The sequence below is a fragment of the Ictidomys tridecemlineatus genome, chromosome 4 (genome assembly GCF_052094955.1).
Source record: "Ictidomys tridecemlineatus isolate mIctTri1 chromosome 4, mIctTri1.hap1, whole genome shotgun sequence".
NCBI classification, from domain to species: domain Eukaryota; kingdom Metazoa; phylum Chordata; class Mammalia; order Rodentia; family Sciuridae; genus Ictidomys; species Ictidomys tridecemlineatus.
Genome location: NC_135480.1, coordinates 53441123 through 53466240, shown reverse-complemented (window position 1 = coordinate 53466240; position 25118 = coordinate 53441123). Strand labels below are relative to the sequence as shown.

The 25118-nt window shown below is 49.0% G+C and overlaps 1 protein-coding gene across 4 annotated transcripts in view; it reads right to left on the bottom strand.

The window, feature by feature from the left end:
- Positions 1 to 397: 397 nt before the first annotated feature.
- Positions 398 to 25118, bottom strand: part of Lmo1 (LIM domain only 1) — a 39924-nt gene continuing 15203 nt past the window's right edge. For all 4 annotated transcript variants that reach the window (XM_005326833.4, XM_021727385.3, XM_078046533.1 and 1 more), the window contains 3 exons: positions 5538 to 5751; positions 2287 to 2412; positions 398 to 806 (listed from right to left, as the gene is read on the bottom strand). In XM_005326833.4, coding sequence (XP_005326890.1) covers positions 701 to 806; positions 2287 to 2412; positions 5538 to 5751 — 446 coding nt within the window. In that variant the 3' untranslated portion in view covers positions 398 to 700. The remainder of the gene's footprint in view (positions 807 to 2286; positions 2413 to 5537; positions 5752 to 25118) is intronic.

The window sequence follows — 25118 nt, the reverse complement described above, 5'->3', positions numbered from 1 at the left end:
ATCCTGAAAGGGAAGAAGGGTTGTAGGAAGGTACTTCCATGATAAGAGGCTCAGGATTTAAGGTCTAACTGTGGAGCAAATCAGAGCTAGGTCTCCATCTGTGCTCTTTCTGGGGTCTCAGTGGGGGGTCTCAGGAACACAGGATCATCTTGCCCTTCTTCTTAGAGGCCTGCTTAGAGCTAGGGTATATATGTTCTCAGCAAAGGGGAACACCCCAATTCTTGCCTGTGGCTGGGGATGGGGGACTCTGAGTTATTCCTTCCAGTTTCTTCCACCTAAGGCCACCGACCCCCACCCCCTGCTTGGCAATAGCACATGCTGGCCATCCACTCCATACTCTACCCAGGGGGAGGGGACTCCAGGTTTGTGTCAGTCATGTGAGCAACACAGAGTAACATCCCCGGAAACATTCATAAGTTTAATCCACGCCAGTAATAAAATCGCATTACATTTCTCATAAAATAAATGTTCCCATTTATATACAGAAGACAGACTGTACAGGCCCAGCCCCAGCCCTAGAAGGGGTCACACACAGACAGGCGGCAGCAGTGGAGGAAGTGCCGCCCTCCCATTGAGGATGGAGAAGTTCTATGTCGGCAGGTCAGTGGCTGGCCAGCCCTTGCTGGCAGAGTGGCTTGCCGGCCGGCCTGCCAGGCGGATGGCAGACAGACAGATGGGCCTGGAGGCCAGGCGCCGGGCGTTACTGAACCTGGGATTCAAAGGTGCCATTGAGCTGCCCCTCCTCATAGTCCATCTGACACAAGATCATGTTGTTCTTCAGGAAGAATTTGTCTCCCACGCAAAATCTAGAAAATCCAAGCAAAAGAGAGAGAAGCCATGGGAGGGATCCTAGTGAGTGACAGGACTCAGTGTGGCCCAGAAGGCAGGAGGTGGGGTCCTGGGATATGTTTGCTCCTTGAACTTTCTATAGGGGAAAAGTCCCACAGAAGGCCTAGTTAATTACCCTTAGCCAGGATCTGCGGTGTGGGACGCAGGACAGACAGGCAGGTCTCCTACCATCAGGTCTCCCATGTGTGGGGGCATAGGGAGTGGAGAGGTACAGAAGTAACTTATCCCAAGGAAGGGAGAGAAAGAGAGCCCAAAGAAAGAAAAAGAGGAGAGGTGGTGAGAGATGGAGATAGAAAAGGGAGGTACAGATAAAATAGTTGGTTTTCCTATCTCTCTGTTTCCCCTCCCGTACTTAGGAGAATGACTTAGTCGAGGGCATGTTTCCTCAAATAAAATCTGTAGGCTGCCTGGAAAATCCTTCTAGGATATCCTATTCTATCATTTCTTCTCCTACCCAAGGGAGGCCATGCTATGAATCTCTAGCCCTTTACAAATATTGGGGGATCCCAGCCTTTCACTCAAAGATGTCCCCAGGGTGGCTGAGGACTTCATTGAGCCCCAGGGTCACTGGCCCAGTCCCAGCAGATCCCAGTCAAACCACCAGGTGGCGATATAACTTCACCAACTCCTCATAGTGGTGGGTCTGGCCAGAGCCTCCAGCCAGACCAGAGTTCCCTGAAGGTCCCTATGGACCTCACCCTCTGGGAATACTTGTGAATTCCTACCTGATCTGGGGGCTCCTGAGAAGAGGGCCTGCTTTCTGGTACTAGGCCCCTGTCAGGGGTGAAGGGCTCTGGCTCTTTAAGTACCCAGGGCTTCCCAAGGGATGGGGCACTGAGTAGGGCCCCCCCAAATCTCAAAAGCAGTGGGGCTAGAATCAGATTCACAGGAGTGGGATCAGGAATGAATGACTAGTCCCTGCAGGTCTAGACTGTACATAAACTCACATGCATGTATTTACACATAAGGATACTGTGTACACATACCCCTATATATAAACATTTGAAATACATTCACAGGCATACTCATCTATGTACACACAGTACACACACACCCCTTGCACACGGACTAAAAACACACACATGTACATATATGCATATGTGAATATTAATTCCATGCATATATACCCACTGTACATAGACATAGACATGCATACTATGCATATACAGTAAACTCATGCATACCTTATCATTATATTCATACAGAAATGTGCCACATGTATACACCCAGTATTGGGGTATGCACATTTCACGTCAAAGCTTAGGCATACATAAAACTCACGCACATGCGTGTTCATGACAACATGCATACTCAGCCACACAACATGCGCACAACCCACATTTGCATGCCCACCTCCACAGCACTCCTGGCCCACCCAGCATGTCTCAGGCTGGGGTCTGGGGAGTATGTTGGGTCAGCTACAGGTCCAGCACTTACCTCTGGTTGCAGAGCTGGCAGGCGAAGCAGTCCAGGTGATACACATTGTCCCGGGCTCGCATCACCATTTCGAAGGCTGGGATCAGCTTGCTGCAAGCAGCACAGTTTCCTGTTGTGCCAAACAGCCTGCCACAGAAAGAGCACAGAGGACTCAGAAGCTTGCCCAGGAGCTGGAGGATAGGGAAACTGCCTCTACCAGAGCCACTCCCAGCCTGGGGGCCACAGCTTGCCTGGGAAAAGGGTAAATGAACTAATGTCATCATGTGGATCTTGCAGAAAAATTGGCACCCTACTCCTAGCGAGACTGTGGAGGGAGATAGGGATTGGCTGATACTGCCCCCCAAAACCCTTCCCAGGTTCCCACTAGGGTCCATCAAGCACCTTGAGCCAGCAGGAGACCATTATAATGGGCTCTGGGAAAAGGCTCCAGACTCACATAAGCCTGAGTTTAAGAGGCAATCTGCCCATCAAGGGTTGTATGTCCTTAGGCAGGTCACTGAATCCTCTTGAGCTTTTCTGAGCCTTGTTTACCACAACTGTCAAACAAAGACCAAAACACACTCCTCACAGGGTTGTTATAAACTAGTCACAACTCATTTGGCAAACACCTGATGGGATTTCCATGGGTCAGGTACCACTCTAAAAGCTCACAAAGATGACCTCATTTGATCCTGACAGTAACCCTGCAAGGTGGATATTTGTATTAACCTCCATTTTCAAGATAAGAAAAATGAGCCAGTGGCACATGCTTATAATCTCAGCAGCTGGGGAGGCTGAAGCAGTTGGATCACAAGTTCAAACCCAGCCTCAGCAACTTAGTTGAGGTCCCAAGCAACCTTGTCTTGAAATAAAAAATAAAAAGGGCTGGGGATGTGGCTCAGTGGTTAAGTGTCCCTGGATTTAATTCTTGGTACCAAAAAAAAAAAAAAAAAAAAAAGAGGAAGAAGAATAAGAATAAGAATAAGAAGAATAAGAAGAATAAGAAGAATAAGAAGAATAAGAAGAATAAGAAGAATAAGAAGAATAAGAAGAATAAGAATAAGAAGAATAAGAATAAGAAGAAGAAGAAGAAGAAGAAGAAGAAGAAGAAGAAGAAGAAGAAGAAGAAGAAGAAGAAAGAAAAAAGAAAGGGGAAAAAAAGGAAGAAGAAGAATGAGTCCCTAGTAAACAACTTGCCAAGGTCACATGGCCTGGATCTAGGGGGAGGGAGGTTCTCTATACCACTATATGATGCAGCCTCCCCACCTTTAAAATTATAGGGCTTGATTAAACCCTTTTCCTGCAGTGAATTGTGTTACTTGCCCAAGTCTCCCTTTCTTTCTCTGAACCTCAGTTTATACTTCTGTAAAACCGGAATGCTGGACCAGATGATTCTTTCTAAAGATGCATCTAGATCAGAACTGATGCCCAGAAGATGTTCCAAGGGCATGTAGCACAATGGCCTCCTTGAGGTTGGCACCTCTCCTCAACTGCTGGCTGTAGAGCTCTGGGGAGAGAAACTTCACTTCCTCCCCAGGCAGGCCAATCCATGGCTGGATGCTCCAATGGTCTGAATCAACCAAGCTCCTCCTTGCTTCTCTTCTGCATAGAGGCAGGACAAGCCCCAAGTGAGGCAAGGGGGCTGAAAGGCAGGCAGGAGGCCCCAATAATCCCTGATTTGTCCAGCTCAAGCTCAGGCGCCTGCAGACGAGCTTGGTTCCATTATTCATCAGCCTGAGCTGCCTGGTGGCTCAGATAAAGGCAGACAAAGGCTATGTCACAGCATTTGCCTGCCAACAGGGGCCTTCCTGCTACCAACCCAAGGAGTGGTTGCTGCAGAGGGGCAGGCTCAGGACAGCCATACCTTTGGCTGAGCAGCTCAAGAAAGTCACACCCCACCCTGGCCCACTGGTCTACTGGCCCCCAAAGTCATTCTGTGTCATTCCAGAGTGCAGGAAAAAGATCTTTCAGCTCCTGGGAGCTGTCAGAATAACACAGGCTCTTTGGTTCTCCTGACAAGCACATCAAGCTCGTTGGTCCTCCCTCTAAAAGTCCTTTGGATGGTCTTCCACCTCTCCCTGGCATGGTAGGTTCAGCTGCCCAGGTGGATACCCTAAACCTCCAGACTTGAAGACCCTTTCTAGGTCCCCAAGGGGGGTGATTCCCAGGAGCATCCTTTACCCCTCCTCCTGGCCTCAGCCTCTTCACTCCAGCCCCAGCCAAGAGCACTAAGCCAGAGATCCTGTTTCATTGCATCATCTTTTTAAACTCCTGCAAAAGGCCGGAGTTAGAAGAAAAAGTACAGACAGGTAAATCTCAGCCTCTTCAGGGAAGTAGGGGAGCTTCCACTGATAACCCCACCCTGTTCCAACTTGCCCTGATTTTAGTATAGGAGCCCCACAGCCCTTGTCCCAACCTGTTAATTAATGCGATGGGCCTTCCTTCCCTACAAGGCCCGGCCACCATCCAGCAGTCTGTGACAGAGCCAAATGCAGGTGCTGGGTCTCAGCCAAGGCCCCTGCTTTGTGGCCTCCTTCCAGCCTTGCTGATGTCATAAATGGCCTGAGGGAGAGTTAATTGGGGGACACAGCCCCAGGGGATGAGATCCAGGTTGTGGGGAGGGGGTGTTAGAGCTCTGAGGAATGCAAGGCAAGGAAGCAGGATTCTTTTCACCACTTCACAGGGAAATAAACTGACCTCCCTACCCCAGAAAGCTAGAAGACAAAGGTTCAGAGCTGGTTCAAACCCAGGTCTTTAAGCTCCAGCATTAGCTTGTCCTAGGGTATGCAAGGCTACCTGCCAGGCTCCAAGGCAGATGGGATACCTAATCCCAAGCACCATCTGGAAAGGGAGGGAGTTGGGCACTGGGAGAGAGATGGGCAGGAGGCTCCATCAGAAAGGAAGGCCCAGGCAAGCCTGAGCTTCCCCACCTGCTCCTCAAAACCCCTCTGAGGTGTCCCCTCCCAGATTCCAAGAAGGGGTGTGTCAGAAACACCTGGCAAGGGCTGGAGCCAGGCTGGTGTCCTTGGGAAGTTGCTACAAATGCCTGCCTGGACCAAGCTGGCCCCAAGACCAAGGAGTTAAAGATATGGGCCAACCCTCAGGTGGCTCCTGGGGCATCTGGGAGATGCAGGGCAGGGGTGAGGCAGTGAAGAATGGGCTGTGCCCAGGGGTGCTGTGGCTAGAGCTGTGGCAGAGTCACGCTGGACCTGGAAAGATGGGGGTGCTCTCCAAGCAGTTCGGGGCTGGGGAGGCTCTGTGAAGGGGCCCACCTCAGATAGTCACGACGGCACAGGATGAGATTGGCCTTGGTGTAGAGGGTGGAGCCCACCTCGCCCAGGCGGCAGTCACAGCAGGCACACTTGAGGCAGTCTTCGTGCCAGTACTTGTCCAGGGCCTTCAGCAGGTAGCGGTCCTTGATTTTGCGGTTACAGCCTGCACAGCCCTTCTGTTTCCCTTTGGGCTGGACGGAGAGCATCGGCACGCCTGTGGATGGGCAGAAAAACAGATGGACACAGGACTGGCTTGTGGCTCTGGGAATGGGGAATCTGCTGCTTCTTTCTGCTGCTTCTGCTAGGTTTGGGGCTCCCAGGAGCCCTCACTTTCCATTTTCTCTGTGGTAACTTTCTCTCCTGGCTCTGGATCCTGCCCTAGGAGCAGCATGGCCTGGCCCGCTTCCTGCACCTATGAAGAGGCTGCAAGCAGCAACAGCGAGAGCCCCGAGTCTGCTCTGCTCCAGGGCACACACAGCCTCCTTTCTGGCCTTAATGAGCCACTCCTCCTCTTTCTGGCCACTGCCCCTGTGCAGTGTGATCTGGAGAGGCTGAAAGCCCTCTGCACACAGCCACCATCTCATGGACTTCCAGCCACAGGCCTAGGAATAGGGTCCATTAGAATTCCCAGATCTTTCTTGCCGACTTGTGTGTTCCTCACTGTGCAATGGACAATGTGAATTGAGCATTCCAATCTAGTCAGGCTAAACCTCTTGGTCTACAAGTGCAGAACTGTGGGAGTGTCAGGAAGAAATTGAGTGCGATTAAAATACTCCCCAAAGAGCTCATGTGTTAGGCAATGGAGCAATGTTCAGAGGTGAAAAGACTGGATTGTGAGAGCTGTCACCTCATCAGTGGATCAATCCACTGGATAGATTGATAATTTGAATAGGTAGTAACTATAGGCAGGTGGGGCATGGTTGGAGTTAAGTAGGTCACTGGAAGCATGTCCTTGGGGACTATACCTTGTCCCTAGCTCCTCTCATTTACTCTCTGCTTCCTAGCAGCCATGAGCTGAGCACTTTCCGGCACCAGACCCTTCCACCAAGTTGTTCTGCCTCATCTTGGGCCCAAAGTAATAGAGTTGGCCAACCACAGACTGAACCTCTAAAACTGTGAGTCCAAAATAAACTTCCTCCTCCGAGTTGCTCTTTTCAGGTATTTTGATCACAGCAATGACAAAAAGCTGACTAACCTAGTGAGAGACTCCAGGGACACTCCCAAGAGGGAACAGGAGCTTCTGGAGTCCTAGTGCCTGCAGAGAGGTGGGACCCTCTGGGGGTCTCCTCAGGATGCTTCAGCCAGAGTCAAATATCTACTTGCCCTCAGCTGAGAGGGATGTTTGGAGCCTTGGGGCCTTGAAGGCCGGGAGGGAAATGTGGGGGTTCTCAGGAACCTGGCCTGAGACTTTGCCGGTGAGGTGCCTGTGAGAACTGCCTGACAATCCACCCCTCCTGAAAGCAGGGGTGGGGTGGAGGCAGGTGCCTTCCCTGACAAAGGCACAGCTGGATGGAGGAGTTGAAGGAGCCTCCCCTGCCTGCCTCCTCCCCTTTCCAACAAGGCCTGAAGTCTCTAAAGGACCACTGCTCTCTCCTGGGCAAGAGTTCAGCTCCTGTCCCCTGGTTATCACTCCCATCCCTGGCCTTGCACCTGCCCCCACCTAGGGGTGCTAGGCCAATTCCCCTTTTCTTTCCCTCTTCAGGCATGGCTTTCCTCAGGCTTCAGGGGACAGTCAGTCATCAAGGGGTCTCAGTCTCAGAATCTACAGATGTCAGTCAGAAGGCCCTCAGTTCTTCCAGTCATATGCTCTTATTCTACAGATGGAGAAGCTGAGGCCCAGATGGCTAGAGGGGGCCAGGGTAAGCCAACCATCAAGCTGGCCCTGCAACTCTTTCCCTCTCTTATGCTCTTTTTCAGCCCAGCTATATCCTCAGACTTCTATAGCAGAAGGGGTTGGCCCTTGGGCCAGAGCAGCCTTCTCTGCAGGGAGGGAGCCAGGCCTGCTGCAGGAACAGCGGGCAGGTGAGGGCAGGGAGGAGGCACCACAGGCTTCTCTCTCCTCCCTTCTCTAATGCCCCCAGGGCCAGTCTGTTAGCTGGGAAGTTTTGCTGCTTAATTTCCTTAATGCAGCTCTAAAGGTTAATTGGTCTGAGAGAGTGATGGGGCTCAGGATGATGCTGTCCTCAGGCTTGCCTATATCTCCTCTGGTAGGTCCAGACTGTCCCTGTCACAGAGCTCTTGAGGATCCCATAGAGCAAGTCCCCTAAGAGCTGAGGGTCCTATGAGGCTCCGGGGCCTTGCCTATAGGGATAGATAAGGTATAGGAAAATAAGGGAGAAGTTAAAAATGGCTGGATTTAGGGAAGGCCTAGGGTTCAAAGAGTGGGACTTTTGTCCCTGAGACAAAAAAAGAGTGGGACTTTTGTCCCTGAGTACCCAGCCAGCACAGCTCTGCATGTAAATACTAACTCTAATCTCTATCTTGAGCACCTATAAGGCTGATGTCCTCCTTGTTCACCTGGGCTTGCAGCAGGCCTGGCTCCTCCCTGCATCAGAGCCCCTGCCAGGGTTCTTTATTTGTGTGATTATTGGCAGGTGGGTGTCTTTATCTCCTCAGGAGATATCCCAGCCCACTAAAGTATACCCCCAAATTAAGGGGACCAGTGGAGACCCCAGCACTAGAAGAATCTGTCCCACTCCTTCTCCTATCTGGGTAGATTGGCCTTCCAAGTTCAGGCTCCAGCATGCCTGGCTGCAGAGCCAGCAGGCCCAGCTGTCATCCTAACACTCTGGGGTGTGACACCTAGAAGAGCATGTGGAATTCCTGAGCAGCAATCCATAAGCTGTTCTTGGTTCCTTCTCTCTCTGCTTGTGCCTAGGCAGGCCTGCCACATGCAAGTTATCTAGAAAGTGTGGGCACCCCTCCTGTGGTGTGTGGAACTCTGGTTTCCTACGCACTGCAGAACTCTAATAGAAGCTGTGTGGCTTCTGCCAAAGCGTCCCATGTGCCCCATGACATGAAACACCAAGGCCAGAGCAACGGGGGACCCTTGAGATTTATCTGCTTGGAAAGGCCAAGGTCCTAGGAGAAGCTGGTCCCAGAGTGTGCCTTTGGATGGACCTGGATTGGACTCCATATCTGCAGCTTCTGGCCAGGTGGTCCGAAGCTGGTGTCTGGTCTTCCTGGGCCTCAGTTCCCTTGCCTTCCCAGGAAGGAAAACTGAAATAATCCTTTGTTTCCCTCTGAGGATGGAAGAACTCTGGGAGTCACACAAGACAAGGGAGTCTTTCTTTGGTCCTTAAGAAGCACTGCATGTGGCTTGCTCCACTGGGCTAGTCCAGGAGACTCAAAAATGCTCCCAGGAAGGTGAAGAACTTTAAGCGAGGGAGCATCTTCAGTCTCTGACTCCCCAAATGGAGGGGGATGCTACCCAGAGGGTCCAGGCTCTCACTCCATGTCCTGCCTCCCAGCCCCCCACCCAGCGGGCCAGCCTGCCCCCTGCAGACCCTTCTTCCCTCCCTCCCTCCCCGCCTGGCTCTGGAAGCTAAGCCTCAGGCCATGCACTTTCCATTAAGGAGATAGCATCCCTTTGCTGAAGTCCATTTGGGATCCATTTTAGTGTTATCTAAAAATCAAATCTACATGGTAATCCTTTTAATGTACTCCTGACTTCAGAAAAAAAACAGCTTTGCGCTCCTTCAGGAAAGGTTTTAAAGCATTACCCAGTAATTACTACTCACCCATGAAAACACTGATATTTTTACAATGGATGATGTTTGTGCCGACACACACGCCCGGGCACACGCTCAGGCGCTCACACAGCGTTCAGCAAAATAACCAGTTCACTGGGCCTGTGTATCACCCCTAAATTTTAGGGTATAGGGGGAACAACATTTAAGAGGAAACAAGTCAAACTACAACCCCTACCTCTATCAGGGTGGGGTGGTGGCAGGGTAGCTGGAGAGAGGCAGCCGGGCTACAGGGACAGCCTCCTGGTCTGACTCATCGGCTGCCAGACACTTACCCTCAGTGGGTAATCTGGGACAAAGCCAGACAGCCTGGGTGATGGGCAGGGACTGCCAGAGGTCATTGTGTCTCACCTGCATTCTTGCTCCAGTTAGGAGAGAAGCTCTTTTTACACGGACCTCCAGAGTTTCCTGCCAGGGCAGACTCCAGGCCTTGGCGATGCCTATCCACCTAGCACAGCCCAGGCTGCCCCACAGGCCCAGCATGTGAACTTTTTCAGAGGCCAAGCCTGTGGGCTCCCAAGCCCAGTGGTACCTCCAGCTTGGCCAGTGGCATTTGTTGCTGTTACTTACTCCCACTGTCCACCAGTGAGCTCTTCCAAGGCCAGTCTTCCACCAGTGTGTCTATTCCTCCCAGCTCCAGGTCATTCCAGGCCATGCTCTGGGCCTCCCCTGCCAGGGACCACTGTGGCCAGCACTGGGGACTCTACTGGGCATCTGGGAACCCTCCCACATGCCAGTGCGTCCTGCTTGGCACTGCTGGACTGACTCCTGGCAAAATCCTGGAACGCTGTCCTTTCCATCCCACAAGTGGCTCTCGTTTGCTCCTGTTCCAGGCCTGCACTTGCCACTGCTCCAGGAAGAAATGCCTCTGTCCTGTCCACGACCTCCCTTCCCCAAAGGTCAGAGTCAATGAGGGCCCAGGCTAAAAGCTCAGACCTGAGAGAGCAGTAGCCCTGGAGCAGACCCCATCACCTTTCTGGGGAATGGGACCATATAGTCCCTTTCCACACAGACTGTAGAGAGGCAAGAAGGAGTCACCACCCTGTGACCACAGCACAGAGGTTGGCACCAGCTCCACCCAGGGGATGCCATCCCTGCTTGGCTTTTTATTCCTGCTTTTTTTTTTAAAAAAAATGTACTTTTTAATTTTAGGTGAATACAATATCTTTATTTTATATTAATTTGGTGCTGAGGATCAAACCCAGTGCCTCATGCATGCCAGGCAAGCGCTCTACCACTGAGCCACAACCCCATACCCCTGCTTTTTTTTTTTTATCTTGATGTAATTTCAAACTTTCAGAAAAATTGCAAGAACAGTAGAAAGAATTCTGTGTCCCCTTCACCCAGATTCCCTAAATGTAAACCTTTCATCACAGTTGCTTTATCTTCCTCTTTCTTTCTACCTATCTATAATTTCCTCCCAAATCATTTGAGAGGCTCTCTACCAGAATACTTTGGTGTGTAAATATTTTGCATAATCACAACATAATAATCAAACCCAGGAAATTATCATCCAAGTAATATTCCCATCTAACTACAAATCTTATTCTGATTTCAACAATGCTCCCAATAACATTTTTTTTCCTGGTACTGGGGATTGAACCCAGGGCTGCTCTACCACTGAGCTACATCCTAGCCTTATTTATTTATTTAGAGACATGATCTTGCTAAGTTGCCCAGGCTGGCCTTGAGTTTGTGATCCTCCTGCCTCAGACTTCTGAGTAGCTGGGATTACAGGTGTGCCCCTCTATGCCTGGCCCAATAATATTTTTTATGGCAAAGTTTTGGGTCACACATGGTGTTCAGTTGTCTACTTAAACATGGAAGAATTTCTATGCCTTGCCTTCAAACATAGGTATGTTTGAACCCTATAGGCCAGTTATTGTATGAAATATCCCTCAATTTGGGTTTGGCTGATACTTTTATCCAGATGACCTTAATTAACCATGTGCCTCAGTTGTCTTTTTGCTAAAATGGATAGGAAAACCATAGTTACAGAGTTACCATTAGCTATAAAGGAGTTAATGTATGTGACATCCTTAGGACTAACCAAGCCTGACAGTAAAGTTAGCTCTAATGAGTGTTACCCCATTTAGCACTCAGGGGAGGACAACCCCAGTCACAGCTCCATCTCAAGTCTCCAAAATAGTGAGGGATATTTATTTTGCAGAGTGATAAACTGATCTGAATGTGCCACTGTGGTTAAAAATCACAGAGGCAGTGGTTAGAATCTGGTACCACCCAAAAGCCAGTTTAGTGGTCAGTGCATGTGTGTGCATAAAGTCAGCCCTCTCCATTCAGCAGGTTGGCCTAGTGATCACTCAAGTGTGAAGTGATGGCTGTGGCAGCTCAGAGGGCAACTCAGGAGGTCCCTCTGGAGGTGTGGGGAGACCCCTGGGGACACGGGCAGGTATAGCGTTGGTATTTCTTATAATCCCTCAATGTACCTCAGTCCTGAGTTCCATACCAGTGCCCAGTCTTCCCTGGCCTGGGATGAGGAGACTCAGTTGCAGGCCCTGCTCAGAGCTCACAGAGCACAGCACAACTGCTCATTGCAGTTCTGGGGCTCCCCTTCCTCACCACAAGCAATGCCTCTGACCCCTGGGACAGAGACGGAGCCTGGGCTGAGCAATCTACAGGGAGAAGATGCTGATTGAGTACCCACCAGTGTTCAGCTTCTAAGGGCTTTGTTCATAGCTGCCTTATGAAATAGGCAACATTTTAACAATGAGGCATGAGAAGTTCATAACTTGTCACAGTTAGTAGAAAACAGCTGCAGTTTGAACCCTGGCAATCTGTCTCCTGGGCCCAATCGCCTGACTCATCTGCTAGGTGGCAAGGCTGTATGCTGAGATGCTTAGAGACACAAACAGGAGACTTTATAGAGACTAGGAGACATAGGAAGGTATGCAGTTGTGGGTCATACAGCCACAGGACACATGCACAGAGCACACAAATACTTACCCATGTATGTGTGATCACACAGGTACAAAAGGAGCACACAAGGAGAAACTGTGTCTGTTTTTTCACCCCACAATAGTTTTATTCCAGTGCCCAGACAAATGCTGGCATATACTAGGTGCTCAGTAAGTTACACAAAAATATACGTCCATGCATTCCAAGCATGTACGTGCATGGTGTGTACAAGCATGCATTTGGTGTATACACCTTGGCACAGATGCACACACCTGCATGGGCTGTCATGGAGATGTTTCCTGTCTTAAAAGTCTACAGCTCCAAAAAAGGGGATCACAGCTAAAAATAAAACTCTGATTTTAACAAACCCCCAAGTGGCCTAGAAATAGAAGGAAATGGAAGACAATGAGCCCCTTGGATTCACCCAGGTGGATCCACATAAAGCCTCGGAGATTGCCCAGAATTCAGTCCAAAAGCCTCACATCCACCTCAGCTGCAAGGGTTTGGGGGTAATGGGCTTGAGAGTTCTGGGTCCCTGCCAATGGCAAGGTCCTCTGCCTGCCCAGGGCCACACCTAGACCTGGAACTACAGAGCAGGCTCCCAACAGGCAGCCTGCTCCTGAGCATCAATCCCCTTTAATAAGGAAATTTGAAAGTGTAATCTAATTCTGCAGAATCTCTTTAAATCTCGTTTTCTCAGAAGTAACTTCATTTCGCACGGACACATCCAGCCTTGTGAGAAGGCCTCCATTTCACACCAGTTTTATCTCCACAATTTCTCGTCTCGCTGCACTCCTATCCCAGGGTCTTGCCATGTGGCAGGCAAGGCCTGAACTAATAGCATTTCCTACTCATTTGGAATCAAAAGCCAACGAGAACAACTGTTGAAACGCGTGGCCACAGCCACCTCGCTCACGCTTATTACTGCCTCCTCTACGCACCCATTCACAGAAGGCTGTTTACTGGGTCGGATGAGGGAGGGAAATGGGGGGGTCCCATGGCCTCCAGCCCCTCACTGGGGTAGGGAAAGGAAGTCTGGGAGGCTGGACTTGGCTCACAGAGTGGTGGTCTGCTCAGTGGAGGGACTGGCACCTTTGACTCTGGTGCTTCCCCTAAGGGGAGTTACAAGAGGCAGGTAGTATACACTTATGGACCACGGGCCCTGTGGACACATGGCCTCAGCTTGAGTTCTGGCTCTGTCGCTTCCTAATTTTGCCTCAATTTACTCACCTACAAATAAGAACAGCCTATTTTGAAAGATCATTTTGAAGATTAATTTAAATAATAGGTGTAAAATACTTATAATAGAATTTGACATAATAGTTTAAAACAATCAGCTAAAAAATTTTATATATATTTTACAGCCCAATATTTCTATTCCTAGGTATATGCCCAACAGAAATGAGAGCTTATATCTATCAAAACGGATAAAGGAATGTTCATAGAAGATTTTTTTCTAATAATAGCTCCAAACTGAAAACATGGAAACAGATAACAAATTATGGTTTATTGATGCAATTGACTACTATGCAGCAATAAAAAAGAATGGATTATTAACACACACTACCTGGTTGAATCAGACAACATAGAGTTAAATGAAAGGAGCCAGACACAAAAGGTACATACTATATAGTTCCATTTATATGCACTTGCCAAACAGGAAAGACTGATGTGATGTCAGAATAATGCTTACTTGAAGGGAAGGGGACTGCATTATAACCTGAGAGGAGATATGAGGAAACCCACTGTTTAAACAGGTTTACACATGTGTAAAAACTCATTGAATGGAAGGAACATTTGAGACTTGTATTTTTTATACATTATACTTCAATTATAAATAGAACTAAGATGGAGACACTCTCAGACAGAACTCTGGATACCTATTCATAAAACCCACCATCTACTCAGCATTTCCTGGGCCAGATGCTGGGCTCAATTATTTCAGTGAATCCTCATATGAACTCTGAGTTACTAAGTGATTACCCACATTTCACAGATGAGAAAACAGAGGACTAAAAAGGTTGGGGCCCTTATCCAAAGTCACCCAGCTCAAAGACTGCAGGGTGACAATGAAATCCTGGACCTCAGGCTCCCATTCTCATTCAAGCCTGCCCCGCTGCCTCCCTGAACAGCCAGTGTGAAGAGGCTGAACTGTTCTCCAGTGCAGCCTGGATGCTGGAAGACGCTGAGGGTGGGGGTGCCGCAAGCTTAGGGCAGTGTGGAGGTTCCGACCGGGAGGAATGGCTGTCCACGCAGGGCACTCACTCCATGTTCTGCAGGTGGGAGGGCCACAGGTTGTTTCTGCTCACCTGCTGGTCCTTCAAAAGTTGTGGCTGCTGTGAGATCTTTAAAGGGTTTCTAGGTGTGGCCAGCAAGATGACAAGGGGACAAAAACTAAGAGGACCTGGGGCTGGAAAGGCAGCAGAAAGGTCATGCAGAAGCAGAGCCAAGATGTTTACATTGCAGCCTTGAGAGGGACAAAGAGGCCTTGAGATGACACATGATGCTTGGGAACAGACCCAGCTATGGCGGGGCCGGGTGGGGAGAGCTGGGGGGCCCAGAGCTGCAGTAGGGGAGGGAACCTTAACCAATGGCCAGGACCTTGTGTATGAATGAGGGGAGGTGGGGAGTGGAGAGGGTCCTGAAGGGGGCCTGGCACCGAGGAAGACAGTTAAAGAAGTACAGAAATTCTCGCCTTCTCTAAGGTGCAAAGGTTTTCCTGCTCTCTCTAGTCCACCACAGGAGGAAGGCCTATGGGCAGGTCTGCTCAGTCCCACCCTTAGCATCAGCAGCCACTGTCCTCACATTCGACTGGATGATAATAAACTGCATCACCCCTTGCTGAGTGCTACTTCGTGCCAGGAGCTTTACACTTGTTAACTCAGCTCTTCGTGACCCTGAGGTTGCAGAAATGATGCAACTTGCCTAAGGGAGGCCTGGGAGTGTCCAAGTGAGGCCAGAAGTACATGCTGCTGGCCAGGAAGTGCCCTGTGCCCTTCCTGCTCTATCCTAAAACCAGAGGTAGTACTGTCACCTTTTTTTCTAAGCAATGGGAAAGTGAACTTACACTTGGACCTGGTTTGGATCCTGCCAAAAGAAGATTCTAAAATACCCCTGGCAGGGATATGTCAAGGCCTGGTAGGCTGCCTGGCCCCAGAGGCTGAACAGATTGGAACCCCTGGAGGGGCCATTTCCTGTGAAGAAATAGGCAGCAGTAGGTATTTTCACAGTGTGTTTTGGTGGAAGCAAACCTGATCTTAGCAATGTTGCACCTAAAGCCTAGACATGCTATGACCTTGGAGTACCCAAAGATGAAGGGGCTGAGGTATTTCTACTCATGTCTTACAGGCCTTTGTTATGGAGGGAAGTGAGCCCAGTAAAACCCAGAGTGGACTGTCTTAGTCCTTCTTATGGATCGGATGTGAGGTGTCCCCCAGAAGCTCATGTGTGAGACAATGCAAGATTTAGAGAAGAAATGATTGGGTTACAAGAGCCTTAACCCAATTAGTGATTTAATCACCTGATGCGATTAGTTGAGTGGTAACTTGGCTGAGAACTTGCAGGAAGGCCCAGAGGACACTCTGAGTGAGGGTCTGGGGCAGGTTCACATGGGATCTGCTCTTGCAGCCTCATGAAGTTTTCTGTGGTTCTTTAGTGAAGAACCTAGACACACAGGAAACTGCATGTGCTCCTTTTGGAGGCTCAAGTTAACTACATAGTCATCTGTGGCATGGGAGCAGGCATCCTCTTCTAATTCCTCGGTGTGCCTATAGCCTCAGATTTATCTCAAAAGCAACAGATCCAAAAATGGGACTCCTGACTTCCTCCCTTGAGCCGAGCCCCTGTGCCCTTGTCCCTGGCTTCCTTCTTGATACCCACACCATCATCCACCCAGAGGCTCCTGCAGAAACTCAGCATCATCCTCATCCTCTCCCCCTGCCACTTTTGGTACCCACGCCACCTTCTTCCTGTTTCCAGAACTACTGCCATCTTTCACCACACGATAGCAGAGCCCCCAGCAGCCTGCTGGTGTCTAGTGCCTACCACCCCATCTTCATTAGTGTCCACAAACCAGTCCTCATTCAGCAGCCGGAGAAGTCTTTCCAAACAAATCAGGGCAAGTCACTGCTCAGCATGGAACCCTTCTTCCATAGCTTCCAGGGGCTGAGCATAACACCTCTACTCTTCATCTAGCCTACAAAACCCTCATATGGTTGGGCCCCTGCCTCCCCGTCGAACTGAGCTCCAGCAGCACTCTGGATCTCCTTCCTGCCTCAGAGCCTTCAGATGTGCACACACCTTCCCCGCCTCTTCAGTGGTTGGCACCTCCTCATCCTGGAGCTTCAGCTTAAATGTCTCCTCAGAGAGGCCTTTCTTACCTCATTTCTTCAAATGACTTGCCCTCCCATCCCCTCCACCCCTGGTCACTTCCTTCAGAGTTTTGAATCATAATTTGTAATTATTTCATTTTTCTTCAGTGTGCTTACCAGAAAAGTGATTGGTTTCTCTTCAAACAGCAGAAGTCCCATGAAGGCCTATTCTTAGGCCCTTGTCTATCTTGTCTATCACTGTATCCCCAGTGTTGAACCCCACAGCGGTGGCTTTTAAAAAATATCAGTTTGATTAGTGAATGAAGAGACTGGGTGGAAGCTATCCAGATACTATTGGCGAGAGTTTGCTGGCCAGAGTGGGCTGATTCAGAGTGGCAGGCTCCCGAGAGTGGGGCCTTGATCAGGCTTGTTGCTGTCCCTGTGTCACACATCCTAAGACACCTGTGGCTCTATGGCTGTAACAAAACATGCAGGTCCAACTGCCTCAGCACCCGGGTCCCACTGCAATAGCAACCAAGGTTTTTGAGAGGCACATTCCAGGGCCTCAGCTACAAAACAACAACACTCATAGGAAGTGCAAACCCTTTATCCCTTCAAAAAAGGAATAGCAAAATTCTGTCCTTTAGCCCCTGCAGACCCACGAGGAAGGAGACCTCTGCTCTCTGTCTACTTTATCCATAAATACTTCATCCACCCCTCAGGGAGTGGCAGGCAGAGCTTAGGTCTGGATGTAAGGCCAGCAGCTCAGTCTTTTCCTCTGCAGTTCTGGCCTGGGCTCCTCCTCTCCCAGACACAGACCTAGCCTCCCTCACTCCCTGCAAGTCCTGTTTCAGCCTCTGGGGGCCAGTGAGAGGAAATGAGTCCTGGATTTTGTGACTGAAAAACCCCAGGTCCAAGCCTTTCTCGGTCTGGATCCCCTATCCCCAAGCCATCCTGGGCTGCTGGAGCCTGTGCCCAGGTTCCTTAGCAGGATGCTGCCTGGAGCTACACAGGTTTGGGGACCAGAGGGAAAGCATCTGGAAGCTGTGTTCTCCAGACAGCAATTCAGGTGCTCCCTGGGCACCCTCGAAGCCCACGTCACCCATCTAATGAAATAGGGCTCCCAAGGGGCCTGCAATCTCCTCAGAGGAGGAGGACACAGACTCTCAGACGAGTCTCAATTTCACAGCATCAGAGATGTGAGCACCAACGCGCTGAACCAGAAAACGAGAGTCTGGCGGGAGCTGCAGACACACCGTGAGCGCCAGGGGATCGGAGATTAGGGCCCTTCAAAATCAATTTTGAATTCAAACTTTTAAATGTGTTCTCCAGGCACAAAGAGGGGACCCTCCAGGCAGGTTGGCCTAGCCAGCTGCTGGGTCCTACTTCCTTCTCGATGTAGCCAGAGCCCATCTGCTAGCCACTGGGCTGGCCAAGAGAAGGGAGGGTATGGGGTGTAGGGAGATTCTGTGCCCTGCCCCCAGGACAGCAGGGATAGGAACCCCTTGGGTTTCTGCTCAGATAGCACTGCTCTGGGGCTTCCTGTGGAGGCCCTGGAGGCTGTTGCAGCCCTGAAGAAAAGAGATAAAGACAAGGACCCCATGGATTACAACCTGGCTGAGAAGGCTCATGGGGCACCAATGAATTAAGCCATTTACAGTTTGGGTTTTGGAGTCCAACAATTAGGGATTTATATTCTAGACCAGCCAAGAGCTCTAAGGAGAAGATCCTTGTTCACAAGTAAATATCCCTTTTGGAAAACTGGCAAAAGAAAACCTAAAGCTCCCAGGGAACTGAGAGGGGCCTGAATCCCTGACATGGGAGCCAGCAGGGCATTCTGGCTGCTGGTTGTTTGAGCCACTTCGTGGTTTCTGCAGCCAGGGAGCTGACATCCGCACGGTCTGTCAACTGTCAAGACATGCCTGGAGTACTGAGTACCAGTACTGTGATGGACACGGCCCTGTGATGTCACAGAGATGCACAGGGCAGTGGGTCACATTGGAAACCTGAACAGAATACACTGCTCAAGTCAATCCCTGGCCAAAAAGCTGCAGGGCCTGAAGGAGGAAGGTCTCTGAGCCTTGAGTTGACAGAGGATGCTCCAGGAAGTCTAAGCTGTGGACCTCTACTCCTGCTTGGTTACTGGAAAGCCATGTTTGTTCTTCCCAGCCTATGATCAGCCCTCAGCTGAAGCCTTCCCAGTCTCTGGGTGGGGAAGCTTGTCTATATATAGCAATATTCTTTGACCCCTCACTCAGGCCCCCAGTTCTCCAAACCCCAGGTCATCTCTCAACTTGAAGCCACATTCCTGAAACATAAACACACGGGACTGGGAACCATTCTGCAGGTGAGAGACAACAGGATAGGTACCAAGGCCTGGTCCCTGAAAAGGCTTCACGGGGAACCCTCCTGGACTGAGCAGTGGGAAAGAAGGATGGGGCCCCCAGATCACACAGGGGAGAAGAGGCTGGGACTCCCCAACCCCTCCCACCCCCTAGCTCAGGAGAGGGCTGCTGGCTTTGCAAGGAAATTACAACGTGGGCCTGGGTAATGCTCCTTTTAGTTACAGCATAAACTGCGGCAATAAAGCGTACCTGGGGAATGTTTAGAGAAAGCACTAATGATTTCTTCCCCAGTGGTTAATAAATTCACTTCCAGATCAATTTGTTCGCGATAGAGCCCGGCGAGCGGAACCCGCACGGCGGGCACAGCCGAGTGTGTCTTTTTCAGTATAAATGATTTATTACGATGATTAGCGGCACATAAACAATTTAAAATACAACGCTAATTAGTTTGGGGAAGAAAGGAGGGGAAAAGCCACCCTGCCTCTCTCCCCATTATGTTCTACTTCCCTAAGTGTGTACTTTTTAATTAAATCCAAATGTCACAATAAATTTAAAGTGTTTTATTACCACTCGGGCTAACTGAGGCAGTCATGCAAGCCCCCACTCAGGCATCTGCAGGCAGGGTGGGGGCAAAGATTGGAGCACCAGCAGGTCTAGCCACAAGCTCTCCTCAAGACAGAGGTCATTCTAGATCCCTGCAAACCCCTCCTGTTTTCTGACAGCCCCAGGCTGGAAAACACTGGGACCACCCAAGGGACCTCCCACCTTCTGCTCACCTTCCTGGCCATTCTGAGTGAGATCTCCTTAAAGCTTGCTCTGACCAGCCCAGAAGCTAGTCACTTCTCCTTGGTGGTCACACAACACCCTGCAACCCTCTTCAACCCTTCTTGTGTGTCTAGAAACTTCTTCTACCTACTACCTTCTGTGTGCCTGGCACTTTGTGTCAACTTTTTACCAAATGCTGGTTCCAGTGCTCTAAATAATATTATTATATTAATAATTATTGCTTTGATTATATGGATGGGGAAACTGAGGCTCAGAGAGATAGAACAACTTATTTGAAGCCTCACAGCTAAAAAGCAGACTTTTGCAAAGTCTCCTTCTATAGTGAACTCTACCTTGGAGCTCACTGAACCTGACCATTTTGGGGCCCTGATTTCCCAGCTCTCAGGTTGGGGCAGAGAACATGGCAGCTGCTCAGGCATGGCCTTGTCTTGCCCTGAGACACATCCGAGGAAGGGGCCTGGACGCTGATGTGTGTGGGTTCGCGTTCAGGCTGTACCACTGACTAACATGGTCAAGTCCTTTAGCCTCTCTGAACTTTGGCTTCCTCACGAGCAGAGCTAGAACAGGTAAAGCAGAATTTGAGATCCTTGACAGGCTGTGGTAGTAGTACATACTTTAAAAGTCCTTGAGATGAGACAAGATCAGGACTAGCCCCATTTCATAGATTGGAAAACTGAAGCCATCAGAGGAAAGGACTCACCCCAGCTTCCGCAGAACCCCAGGAACCCAGTTGGGACAAGGCTGCCAAGTAACTTCCCTTCTGGAAGTTCAGACATCCAGGGATGGTTTCTCTCCTAAACTCTCTTGCACTGTTCATTTGAATTTAAAAACAGATATCCCTAAATATAGAGTGTTCATATGATCCAGCAAGTCTACTCCTAAGTATATGCCCAAGGGAAGTGAAAAAAACAGTTCTACACAAAATCTTTTACATGAATGTTCACAGCAGCATTATTCACAAAAAGTAGAAACAACCAACATGTCCATCAATTGACAAATGGATAAAATATTGCACATACACAGAATATTATTTGACCATAAAAAATAATGAAGTATTAGCATATGCTGCAATAGGGATGAACCTTGAAAATATTATGCTAGGAAAGATGACAGATTAAAAAACCACATATTGTGTGATTCCATTTATATGAAATGTCCAGAATAGGCAAATCCATAGAGACAGAAAGTAGATTAGTGGTTGCCAGGGAGGGAGGATTGGGGAGAGAGACTGCTAATGGGTACAGGGTTTCTTTTTGAAGTGATGCGAATGTTCTCAAATTAGATAATGCTGATGATTGTACAACTCTACAAATATACTAAAAGCCACTAGATTGTACGTTTTAAAAAAGTTAATTTTGTGGTATGTAAATTATACCTCAATAAAGATGTTATATAAAAATCATAAAATAAATATTCCTTTGAGAACAGGAGAGACTGGTTCATAAAAAAAATTGAGTCCTAGCCTTACAGGACAACCATAGGGAGACAAAGTTTCCAGAGTCCCTCTTTCCTTTCTATTCTCCAGTCTTCCCTCCCCATGCAAAAATCTGACTCCACCCACTTTTCCAGTCTCACCCCCCCCCCCCCCGACACTCAGTCAGACCTTACCGGATCCAGTGCTCTTCTCTGATCCATTGCTTCCACCACTGCATTCATGTTTTATCTTTCCAAATTTGTTGAAATTTCTGCATCTTTCAAGGACTATGCCCTGTCTGGAAAGTAGCCTTGCCCACAGGAGACAGGTCCTTCTTTCAAGACTGTGAGCTTGTCTTATGTGGGGTGCCACAAGTGACATGTGCATAATGGCATGTGCACAATGAATAGGATCACAGTGGAAGCTGGGGATGGAATGCTGCCCTCTCCCAGGACCTGTGAGCCCAGCCTGGGGCAGGGTGTGCGAGCTCAGATCCACTGCATGGCGCCAGGAAGGAAGGCACTAAGGATGCTTTTGGAAGAAGCCTGTGTCCAGGCTAGGGATGATGCCCTTTTGTGACTAGTCTGAGAGAGTGACTCAAAAACATGGAATATCTAGGCTATCAGGGGGAGCAAGGAGAACACTGTAGCAGGGCATAATCCCCTACCCCCTACATTTAGGGAATGTCAGGGTCAGGATGAGAGTAGCAATGGCCATCCAGGCCTCATCTCAGCAGAGAAAGGCCAGTCTCCACATCTCTTGCATGTGGAGAGGGCCCAAGATAGAACAGGACAACTCTTGTCACTTGAGAGGGATAACTGGGCCTTGAGGCAAAGGGACACATGCCCATTTTCTAGGCATGAGGCTATTTCATGAGTCTCTATGGATTCACCATGGAGTGTTATCTTAGGAACTAGCCTCTAATTTCTGGGGAGTTAGGACTGAGAAGACCTCTCAGGGGTAAGGGTGGAAGGAACAAGTGTCACACGCACCCTTGCTTCCTGCAGTCACTGTGTACTCACCAACAATTCTTCAGGTGAGCACAGTGCTGCCCAGCTGACAAGATGCATGAAAGCATTGTTTTTCATTTGAGTTCTGGGTGGGAGACAGGGAGGATACCCTAGGCCCTAAGTTATGTATGAGAAAACCGAAGCTCAGAGAGTTTAAGCGATTTGATCAGGGTCATGCAGCAGTAGGTGGTAGATCAACACTTGCCTGAGATCTCATAGTCAAGGAACAGCAGAGCAGGACTGAGATAAAAAGTTGTATGTGTTGCCAGCCAAGCCCAAAGCAGGCTGCCTCTGCAGTAATTAGTCATGCCCTCATGAAGCTGCTGTTTCTTTTAAAGAATTCTAAAGATTACAAATCTATGTCTCTCCCCTTCAGCCATAGGCTCCGACTGCAAGTGCAGAAAGAAACTAAAGGAAAGCCGGAAGGAGCCTGGGGCAGTCAATTAGGGGTGTGAGGGGAGTCACCTGTAAGGCTAAAAAGGACCTTCCACACATAGTGCCCTTTTCTAGCTTCTAGTTTTATCACTTCCAATATATTCTCCATAGAGTAGCCCAAATAAGCTTAATAAAATGTCAGTTTGATCATGAGTTTTGATGCTGCCTAAAACCCTTCAAAGACTTCCCACTGACCTTAGTACAAAATCCCAGCTCCTAACCATGGCCTACACAGCTGTGCATAGGGTGACCCTGCCAATGCAAACCAAAACTACAGCCATGTCAATGACACTCTGGGCTCCATCCCCAACGACCTCGCTGGCCACCAACTCAGAGTTCCTGTTCTCTCTCTTCTCTTTCTCCGGGACAAAGGAATCCTTATGATTTTCTCTTTTACCCTTTGACCTCCTTTACCTGTTAACTCAGTCATTTACTCACTATTCAACAAATATTTATTAAGCATCTGCTATTGGCTGATGCTCTGGAGGGTTCTTCAACTACTTCCTCTCTGATGAACCCAGACCAACCAGACCCCTTCCTGCCCCCTCCAATCAGGCTTAGAATGCCAATGCAGAAAGAAGGGAAGGAAGGCAGGAAGGAAAGTAGGGGTGGTCCCTGACACTTGTAATTTGGTTACAATTATACCAGTGATGTTTTTTCATCAAGAAATAGTTCTTAATAAACTATCAAGTCGACTTATTTTCTTAATCAATTTCATCTTCAATAGTGTTGAATCATTTCTACCTCTACCCCTGTTTTTAACTTATTAGCATTATTTTCTTTGGGATCAATGATTTTAAAATTTTTATGTGACTATTTTGTTCATGATCAGTTTTGGCTCATGTCAACTCATAAATTAGGCTTTTGCTGCTGTTGAGATTTCTTATGTGGCAATTATTTCTACCAGAAAATATTTCTGGAGCCAACTTCTGCAGATCTAAATTTTGTCGGGAAGCTTTGATTCTTCTGTCAATTTTTAGTCAATAACATATTTTACCAGGTGCAGTCTTAGTGTTGCCAGTTTTCTTTGTGTTAATTATTTCAACCAATTTTAATTTTTTCCTGGATCATTTTTTTTTGCATTCTTACTAATACTAATGAGATATTATTCTCATGTATAAGGCATATTTTCACACTGATCTGATAAAGCAGTCTGAAGATCAAAGAGAAGTGTGAAAACATCCCTGGGGGCCAAAAGGCAGGTAAAAACATTGCATTCTGTGCTTGGGTGGCATGCCAGGCTGGAACCCAGTGCCCCAGGGAGCCCTGCCCACTGCCCACTGCTTCCCAGGCTCCTGAATGTGCATGATGCCTCACAGATGCAAAACAGATCCTGACAAGGGAACACAGCTGCCTGGAACAGTCAACCTCTAACTGACAGGCAGATATGGGCCTCAGGCTGGGCTTCACACAGCTTCTTTTGAGCCCTAGACTTTTCTACTCAGAAAGTATCTCAGACACAGTGAGTTGAGCAGGATTCAGAAGCTTTGGTATCTCAGTTTTCTTGGCCATAAAAGGAGGGAAGTGACCATTGTGCTCTCAGCCCGGCGTTGTAACTTCCACTTCTTGGCCTTGAAGCTTTGGACCTGTTCCAGGGGACCCCTCTGCCTCCTAGTTGAGATTCTATACTACCAGAAAACAGCAGGGTCTAGAGGCCTTGGATCTGGACTCAAATGTGGCGAGACCAAGTGTAGAGGGCTGGGGTCGGGGAGGAGGCACAAATGCTCTCACCTGTGAACTCTGTGACCCCCAGAGACCAAGAAAGAAAAAGAAACCTCCAAGGGGTCCTTTTCCTGCTGGTCTCTTGCCCTACACTCATGGTCCAATATCCAACAGCACAAGGAATCAAGCAGCACCCTTGGCAATCTAAATGGGGAAACCAAGGTCCAGTGAGGGGAAGGGACCTGCCCAAGTACACACTCAAGGTGGTGCCAGTGCCAGGATGTGGTTGCAGGGGTTCTGCTTCTGGCCTCGTGCTTCCTGGGCAGCTGATGGGAGTGCTTCATCCCACAGGAACCCTGCTCCCTCACAAGGAACTGGGGAAGCCGCCTCTGCCCAGGTTTCCTCACAGACCTGACTCTGCCTCACCTAGAAACATGCAGGGGGAAGGGAGGCCCTCTGTCAACAGCTGTGGCAGGCTGGCTCACAACAGTACCATCCCCACCTCCTTCGAGGGTCTGGTGAGCAACCACTAAAGGAGAAGAGAAGCCCTGAATGGATGGTCCACAGGCCTCTACAACCTTGGCACACTTATCATCTATAAAAAAGGGAATCGAGCAGTTCCCAGTTCCAGCCTGAGGGTGTGAGTGTGTGAATGTGAGTGTGTGTGTATGTGTGTGTGTGTGTGTGTCCCCACACACAATCAATACCATCCCCTCTCACCACTAGGGCCAGGAAAAGCCTAAAAGTGTCCTTTCTACCACCTCCCTAGGCTCATAGCAGGCAGGGGCCTTGTTCCTCTGAACTCTGTCACATGCCAACTTACTAGGGTAACCAAGGCAGGTGTCTATGGGTACAACCTACTCCTCTGCAAAATGGGGCTAGCTTATATTTGTCTTGCCAGCCTCCCAAGGTGCTATGAAGATGAAATGAAAGACTATGAGACATCTGTAGCTT